We start from the raw sequence: 9,642 nt of genomic DNA on the forward strand, positions 1-9,642 counted from the left end.
TCCACATAACAGTGCTCATCCCCACAAATGCCCTCCTCCATGCCCATCCCCCCCTCCCCCCCACACCCATCAGTCCTCAGTTTTTGTCAGCATTCAAGAGTCTCTCATGGTTTGCCTCTCTCCCTTTCCCCCACCATTTCCCCCCTTCTCCCCCTTGTTCCTCCGTCAAGTTCCTCCTAATCCTCCTATACGTGCAAACATATGATATTTGTCCTTCTCTGCCTGACTTATTTCGCTCAGCATAACACCCTCAAGGTCCATCCATGTTGCTACACATGGCCAGATTTCATTGTTTCTCATTGCCATGTAGTATTCCATGGTATAGATAAACCACATCTTCTTGATCCATTCGTCTGTTGATGGACACTTAGGCTCTTTCCATGTTTTAGCTATTCTGGAGAGTGCTGCTATGAACCAGTTAATCAGATTTTTTAAGTAGTCTACAATTTAGCCGTGCGATTCCAGCTAGACTGGAAGTGTATATTGTTAAAAATACAGTTTTTGTAGACTAGATTTTAATTCATTGGAGTTTTTTAGTAGAATTTGTATTTTATTGTCTACCCATTGTTACTGTTATAGTATTTATATTCTATATTAAATAAATGTATATAGGAAAAATTAATGCTGATTATTTGAGATTTATCTTTATCATTTTGAAAATATTCAGAGTTAAGAATAGGTTGGTTTATACTCAAATATTCTGTAATAACAAATAGAAGTAATTTGAGGCATTAGTTCTAGCACTGAATTCAAGTAACTGTAATTGGGTTAATCATACAGCTGTTCCATGAAAACCTTTTTATTTGAGTTAAATAGATAGTTAAGGACCAATTTAGTTGACTGCCTCTTAATATAGATACTGAATATGCATCTCTTCTTTATTTAAACAGATTTATTACCTGTCATGTGTATGTAAGACATTTAAATAGCAGAGGGGAAAAAACAAACAATAAACCATGTAGCTACCCTAACCTACCCTTTTAGAACCCAACTGTAGATGGGTCTTTCATATTGTTTGGCACCTCTTCTCAAGCCTTAATTCAGACAGCTACTCACTGTTAATTGAGCTCTTAAAAATGATCACCAAGCATCAAAGAAATGATAATGTTTCAGCTGAACCTTAAAGACTGACTGAACCATGCAAGGTGGAAGTGGTGTGGAAGGGCATTCCATGCAAATAAAGCACAAAGATGTGTTGAGAATTTTTTTCTTTTTTTTCTTTTTTTAATGTTTTTTTAAAAGTTATTTCTGAGAGAGTGTGAGCAGGGGAGGGTCAGAGGGAGAGGGAGACACAGTCTGAAACAGGCTCCAGGTTCTGAGCTAGCTGTCAGCACAAAGCCTGATGCGGGGCTTGAACCCACGAACCACAAGATTATGACCTGAGCCAAAGTCAGAGGCTTAACCGACTGAGCCACCCAGGCACCCTGAGAACTTTTTTTCTGTTTTGAGAAAGAGAATCTGCAAATGGGGGAGAGGAGTAAACAGAAAGAGGAGGAGAGAGAGAGTCTCAAGTTGGCTCCAGCTCAGCACAGAGCCTAACACAGGTCTCGATCCCATGACCCTGGGATCATGACCTAAGCTGAAAATCAAAAGTCGTACACTCAACCAGCTGACACACCCAGGCACCCACTTAGAGTGATGTGAAAGATGAATTAGAAAGGGGCGCTTGGGTGGCTCAGTTTGTTAAGCATCCTTCTCTTGATTTCAGCTCAGCTCATGGTCTCACAGTTCATTGAGTTCGAGCTCTGCATCAGGCTCTGCACTCACAGTATAGAGATTCCTTGGGATTCTCTCTCCCTCTTTTTGCCCCTCTCCCACTCGTGTGTGCGTTCTCGTTCTCTCTCTCTCTCTCTCTCTCAAAATACTTTTTTAAAAAAGGAAGATGGATTAGAAAAAGGGCAAAGTGGAGGCAAAGAGATCAGTTAGGAAGCTATTGAAATAGTCTAGACAAGATGTGATTTGTTCATTAGTCTACATTTATGTATATAATGAAAGCATTAGAAATAGAAATAAAGGTATATATTGAACTCAGTGTTTTAGGAAATGAAATTGAGACCATGATCAAATTCAGTCGATAAGGAAAAGAAGTGTCTTAATTAAGCCACTAAACCAGCTTCTTTCTTAACCATTACATTAATCTTAGCGTCACAAAGAAAATAAAAGTTTACAGACATAAATTCTTTTAACATTTCATCCCTTCTGTCTTGGAATTTATGTATATCTACATCTGTCTTTACCTCTAATCTCAGATGGTGTTCCTATTAGTCTAACCTTTTCATCTTTCTCATTAGTGTCATTCTCTCTGACCCTTTCAAGTTACAATTAAAATATTATTCTTCCCATAAAGGAATAGGTAGTCTAGGTTATGGATTTGAATGTATAAATAGGTGGAATGCAACAAAGTAAATTTAGTGATAGAGTTACAAATAGAGTGCTAAGGGGTCATTCTAGTCTTTCTTTTTTAACAGCTGTTTTCCTGTGTCTTTCAATATACAGTAAAACCTTGGGTTGCAAGTATAATTCATTCTGGAAACATGGCTTGTAATCCACAGTACTGGCATATCAAAGCACATTTCAAGAACCATTGGCTCGGTTGTGATCATGTGATGTTTAGCATCATGTACTACTTGTTTTGCAAGACATTGCTGGTTTATCAAGTTAAAATTTATTAGAAATGTTTCTTCAACTTGCAGAACACTTGTAGAACAAGTTACAACCCAAGGTTTTAACTGTAGTTTCCTAGGGTTATGTTCTCAGGCCTCTTAATCATTTGTTCTGTATGCTATGCATTGCCATCCATCATCTTATCTGACAGTCACATTATTCTCTGCTTAGTGGACATCTCTAGCTGGACAGTTTATAGGCAACTCAGGCATCTGATACTCAATATATCCAAAGTTAGATTCATTAAATGCTTTAAAAATATGTGTTGATTCAAGCCAGTACCAAAATGAATGAGATTTGTTCTCTGTGCTCATTGAACTTAAAACCTGGCCATGGAGGAGAAGAAGGAGAGAAGTAGTGGGGGAGAGGGAGGGAGGCAAACCATAAGAGACTTGAATGCTGAGAACAAACCGAGGGCTGATGGGGGTGGGGGGGAAGGGAAGGGGGGTGATGGGCATGGAGGAGGGCACTTGTAGGGATGAGCAATGGGTGTTAATATGGAAACCAACTTGACAAACTATTTTTTAAATATAATAAATAAAAGAAATTTTTAAAAACTGGTTAAGCAGAGTTGTGTGTGTGTGTAAAACTGGTTAAGTAGGGGTGTGTGTGTGTGTGTGTGTATGTGTGTGTACACAAATTACAGTGAAAGGCAGAATGTGACAAAATTTCTCATATATGTACTTTAGGTTTTTATTTGGTTTAGTCATTAGGTTCTCAGGTATAAGAATCAGTCATGATCTTCTTTAGTTTGTGATTCACTCTCAAACTGTTCATTTTTGTAAAAAATTTATTAACTGCAAATAATGTAATTATTAATAAAACCACCATTCAAAAAGATAACTGAAATATTGGTATTCACATTTGCCTCTTCCTACTCTCTTACCAGTATCTAGTATCTTTGGTCTATCATTCCCTTTCTAAAATACTCTGCAAGTACTCTACCCTTCTGTAAGTTTTAAGCTTAACTACACCTATCTCCTTATATAAATACCTTAACACACTCATATCATAGACAAATGCTTAATAATATAATAAACCCATCTACTTCTTATCCTATAGACTCTATCCTTATAAAATTAGAAAATTTTGGGACTTAAATCTTCCAGATGCCTTTTTTGAGCATAAATTTTTGCTTTTGACAATCTAGGCTCTAATTTGGAGCTCCATTGACTCAGTTGAGTTTTGTTTTTTCTTTTTTTATAACCAGGAATAGTTTAAAGGGAGGAATGGAGCAATAGAATAATTTCCCTCTTAAAAAAATGCTATTTCATAAGACCTCTTTATGGTAACAGTGTCTATGGTCATAATGATCTTTAAAAATAACTTTTGACCTCCAGTGATGAACTCTGTTATTTTTGTACTTGGATAGCAGGTACAAGCTTTTGGAATCAAAATTAGAATCTACTCTAAAGAAGTCTCTTGAAATTAAAGAAGAAAAAATTGCTGCTTTAGAAGCTCGATTAGAAGAATCCACAAATTATAACCAGCAGTTGCGCCAAGAACTTAAAACAGTAAGTGATTTCCGTGGAAGGAATTTTAATTGTCAAATATTTGGACAGAAAAATGTAAAGTAGGAAACAAAAAGCAACATCATTAATATTTTGTCTTTTTCTTAAATTTGAGAATAACAGATCTTGGTTCTTTTAGTTTATAACAAACTATATTTACCGTAATTTATGAAATTCTGTTTCATGTGCATATGTCCCCCATGCAGTAAGAGGCATATCAGTATTGTGGGAATGGTATGGAGAAGAGGTAGTCTTACTCCATTGGGAAAAGCTTTCAGTGTGATACTGACACTTCACTCTGACACACTTCTATTGAAAATCCAGATAAAAGTTTGATAGGCAAAGATAGGGTTTGAGGATACCAAGTAGAGGCAAATAGTATGTGTGGTATATGAAAGCACCTGATCTCATAAATATGAGGTTTTTTCCCAGATCTGTTTTCTTGTGATGTTTGGAGTAATTCTGTTGAAATAAGCAAGGCAAGAGCAATCAAACATTCAGATTGACAAGATTACTGTGGGCCACATTTAGAACCACTTGGTTCTAAATACAAATATATAGCCAGGCATTGTCAGGGGTCCCTCTTAATATAATTGTCTGAGAGTCATATTCCCACCAGATGACAGTTCAAGTGCAAGACGATGGAATTCACATTGAACTTGCAGGAGCTCCCCTTGCTTTGAGACTTTATGCTCCATAGTAGTCATCATCTCTTGCAAAAACCCTGAAGGCATAGGTATAAGATCTCTACAATGGATATACTAATTTTAAGAGTTGTTGCAGTCAGGGAAGTCTAAAGATACAGACTCCTATTAGGTATTTCTAGTTCTTCTAGTCCAAATATAATTTACCAGTTAGGTAATTTTTCTCACATGCAAGCTTGCCTGGTAACAGAATGTTCCAGTTTTCTCAGATTTCGAAAGACCATTACCAAAGATGAATTTCCCATGCAGAAAAGGAAAAAGATTTTGTTCCCCATTTGCCCATACCATCATTGTTATTTGTTCCATGAAATATATATTGTTACAGAAGAAACTCTAGAATTTTGCATAGTTAACATAAAGGATTATCCAAAAAATTAAAGTAAAATTTGGTGTCAGATTTAATTAATCTGTACTATCTCGGTTATAAGAAAGTCAACTTGATGAAGCTACTCAACCAGAAAGTGATTGGGTTTTGGGTGTGGGTTAGTATACATGTATTTCAAGTCTAGAAGGCAGAGATTCAAAATGCCGTCATTGTCTTCCATCTCCAGCCATTTTGGCATAACTATTACTGGACTAGCTTCCTGCCATTCAAGTGGAATTAAACAGTTCTGGCTCTTTATACTATTATCACTTGAAGACTATGAAAGTTAAGTATGGGTTGAATGCCTGAAGTAACTGCTACAATAGTATGACCAAAAAGGTATGGCTAATATGCCAGCAAAGAAAATAAAATAGAATTATAAAAAACCCAGAAAACAGAAAAAGAAAAAATGAGGAACAAAGTACAGATTGGACAAATAGAAAATGTAATAACAAATGGTAGTTTTAAACCAAACCAGATCAATAATCACATTAAATATAAAAGGTCTAAACACCTCAGTTGAGAGACTGAGGTTAATAAATAAAGTAAAAAGGCATGACACACCTATATGCTGCCTCTAAGAAACCTCGATGGAAAATATGTCATTTTTTATATGAACATAAATCAGGGATTCTAATTAATGATATATAAGGTAAAGGGACAATTGTTGAAATGTAGTTATAAGAACAATGGGCTAAAAAAAATAAGCTTTAGGGCGCCTGGGTGGCTTAGTTGGTTAAGCGTCCGACTTTCGCTTAGGTCATGATCTCGCAGTTTGTGGGTTCGAGCCCCGCGTTGGGCTCTGTGCTGACTGCCAGCTCAGAGCCTGGAGCCTGTTTCAGAGTCTGTGACTCCCTCTCTCTCTGACCCTCCCCTACTCACGCTCGCTCTCTCTCTCTCTCTCCTAGAAATAAATACAACATTAAAAAAAATTTTTTTTAAAATCTTTGTGTATTACTCTCAGCTCTCCTTCTTAATAATGGCATAAGTCTGTAGTCTTTATAAGCTTAGAAAAAAACATGCTGTGGAGAATTCATGTAAAATGGGAGACAAGAAATGATGTCACTCTTCTGTAATTAGGGTATTCAAAGTAATTTTAAAAACCCTGAAAACTGTAAAGTTAGGATCCCAAAACATCTATTCGATCATTCAGCCATGCTTTAAATTATATTCTATCTAGGGCAGCTTTTGTCTTCAGTCTTACTTCATTATTTTCTAACTCCATAATAGCAAAGTTTATTGTTTTGAGTCATAAGCTTCCTAAAGATTGCTTTAGATGTTGAATTATTTTATTCTATTTTTATTTTAAATTAATTTATTGAGAGAGAGAGAGGGAGAGAACACATGGGCATGTGCACAAGTGTGGAAGGGTCAGAAAGAGGGAGAGAGAATCCTAAGCAGGCTCCATGCTGACAATGCTGGATGCTGGGCTCGATCTCATGGACTGTGGGATCATGGCCTGAGCTGAAATCAGTCGTCAGATGCTCAACCAAATGAGCCACCCGGTCCCCCTAGATGTTTAATTATTTGAAACATTTATGTTTTTGCCTTAATATAAAGTTTGGGCTTTAATTTAGAAATTAAGTATAAATGTCTCCTCGGAAAATGTAATGATCCAAGATAAGTATAATAATAATCAGTCTAAATTGAAGAGAGCTATTAAGTTAATCAGTAATTTTGGTAATGTAACATTACCCAGTTGTTAGTATTGAGTGGGCTTTCTTAAAGTAAGATTTAGTCATACTCACAGCAGAAAACCCTGGGTAAAGTATATCCTTGGATTGTTCACTTTCTATAAAATGTAGTCATTATATGTGGTTTAGAATCTGAATAAAGAAGTCATTAATTTTATCTGTTAATATAACTCATTCTGAGTAACATATCCTTCTTACATGAGCAGACATACACAGATACTTCTTCCACTTTTGGTATCTTTTTAGAAATAATTATTATATGTCAAGTCTTCATTTGTTCTTTACATGGGGATCTCTGAAATCTCTAAATCAGCTATACATATGTCAGAAAACCCAATTATTAATATTTAACAACATGTCTTTATCCAGTTAATACATTCTTCATCATAAAAAAACAGGATCTGAAATTACAGAATATATTATTAGAGTATAAGCAGAGTGTATTTAATATTTTCCAGAAGGAAAGGATTTGCACTTTACAAAGCATAAATTGTGATCATGCTAGTAATGGTAGTCATACATATTATTTATCACAGTTTTACATGAAGTGTCTTTCATATTCACTAGACCAGTGCAGAGTGTAATTGTGAGAGGTAATATTTTGGTGATTTTTTTCTCCCCATTAAAATATATGTATTTATGTATTTTTCTCCCCATTATAATATTTTAAATAAAATATTAGGTGAAAAAGAACTATGAAGCTCTCAAACAGAGACAAGATGAAGAAAGGATGGTTCAGAGCTCTCCTCCAACTTCTGGTGAAGACAATAAATGGGAGCGAGAAAGTCAAGAAACGACTAGAGAGCTTCTGAAAGTTAAAGACAGATTAATTGAAGTAGAAAGAAATGTAAGTATTTTTAAATTTTTGTAGGAATAAGAATTTTTAGAAGTTATACATCATTGGATGTATAACTCAGAAAACATTTTTAATCTGATTTTGGAGCTTTGTTCATTTATACTTTCTTGACTGATTTATTTTACAATGTAATAAAGGACTGAAGAGTAATAATTTAATATACATTTCTACATCACCCTCATATAAGTCCACAAGCAAGCTTTGTCACCTCTTGTGAAAATAGACCCCAAGCCTGTCTACTTCTGTCCTCTTGCTGCTGCTGCCACTCTCGTCTCCGGTGCTATCATCTCTCATCTGGATGACAGAATATCCTCCCAGGGCTGTCTTCCCCCTTCCACGCCTGGCACAGTCTAACCCATTCCTGTTACAGTAGACAGAGTTGTGTTTTAAAACATAAACTTAGTCTTACCACTTTTCTACTTAAAATCTGAAATGGCTTCCCCTTCCAATTAGAGTAAAATCCGGGGCCACCTGGGTGGCTCAGTTGGTTAAGTGTCTGATTATGGCTCAGGTCATGATCTCACACTTCCTGAGTTCGTGGGGCTCGAAGCTTGGAGCCTGCTTTGGATTCTGTGTCTCCCTCTCTCTCTGCCCTTCCGTGCTCATGATCACTGTCTTACTCTCAAAAATAAAATAAAAATTAAAAAATTTACAGGCACCTGGGTGGCCTAGTTAGTTGAGCATCTGACTCCAGCTCAGGTCATGATCTCATGGTTCATAGGTTCGAGCCCCGTGTTGGGCTCTGTACTAACAGCTAGCTTGGAGCCTGGAGCCTGTCTTCGGATTCTGTGTCTCTCCCTCTCTCTGACCCTCCCCTGCTCACACTGTCTCTGTCTCTCAAAAATAAATTTTAAAAAAATAAAAATTAAAAAAATATATAAAATTCAAATTTTTCAGTGTCCTGTAAAATCATTTCTGACTTTGTCCTGCCTGTATTGCTGGCCTTATACCATACCACTCTTCCACCCCCTCTGTTTATTAATCTGGAGATAGTATTACTATACTCGATACCTGGAAAACACAAAACAATGCCTGGTATATAACAAGTAAATTAATTCTAGTCCTATTGACCTTCTCTGTTTGCTCCAGACCTTTATGTTTGTGTCCTCTACCTGGAACACATGGCTAGCTTCCCTCAGTATCCAGGCCTCACGTGACACATCTCCTGAGAGAGGTCTTTCCGGACCCCTCCCTCAGTCAAGTAGCTATTCTAATCTAAGCCATTTAATATCAACCCACTGCCTTATTTAGTTTCTTCATAGCACATTTCACTAGTGAAATCATATTATTTCTTAAGTTTTTGGTTGTCTAATCGAAAAAAGCTCCTTAAAAGCAGAAAGCTTGTCTTTCTTTTTTCCCCACTGTCCTTCAGTATGTAGACTTAAGCCTTGTGGATAGCAGACACAGTAAATATTCTCTGAGTGAGTTGGAGAAATACTTGACAAGGAACACTAATCAAATAAATTTACCAAACATTTATCCTCTAACGATGAATGAGCTTTTGGAATATATATGCTAACAGGTAAAATAGTTGTGGTTGTTGCTATTGTGTTTTAATGTAACATGTTTTGCAAACTTTAAAGCCATATGCCAAAATTTAATTTCCTACAGTGTTGATTCATACTTTTTCATCCAGAAGTAATCACTAAACAGTTTTCCCAGAAAAATGATTTATCTTTATATAAAAGTAGATTTCTTTTGGGGTGCCGGGGTGGCTCAGTCCATTAAGCATCAGACTTCGGGTCAGGTCATGATCTCATGGTTCATGGGTGCGAGCCCCGCATCGGGTTCTGTGCTGACAGCTCAGAGCCTGGAGCCTGTTTCAGATTCTGTGTCTCCCTTTCTCTCT

The 9,642-nt window shown here is 36.5% G+C and overlaps 1 protein-coding gene across 1 annotated transcript in view; it reads left to right on the forward strand.

Moving 5' to 3' along the window:
* CCDC88A (coiled-coil domain containing 88A) overlaps positions 1–9,642 on the forward strand; it is a 141,801-nt gene that overhangs the window by 99,872 nt on the left and 32,287 nt on the right. Inside the window, exons 17-18 of the mRNA XM_039249199.1 lie at positions 4,037–4,178; positions 7,620–7,784. Coding sequence (XP_039105130.1) covers positions 4,037–4,178; positions 7,620–7,784 — 307 coding nt within the window. The remainder of the gene's footprint in view (positions 1–4,036; positions 4,179–7,619; positions 7,785–9,642) is intronic.

This window comes from Hyaena hyaena, unplaced genomic scaffold, assembly GCF_003009895.1.
Source record: "Hyaena hyaena isolate Hyena2069 unplaced genomic scaffold, ASM300989v1 scaffold_332, whole genome shotgun sequence".
In the NCBI taxonomy this organism is placed as follows: Eukaryota; Metazoa; Chordata; class Mammalia; order Carnivora; family Hyaenidae; genus Hyaena; species Hyaena hyaena.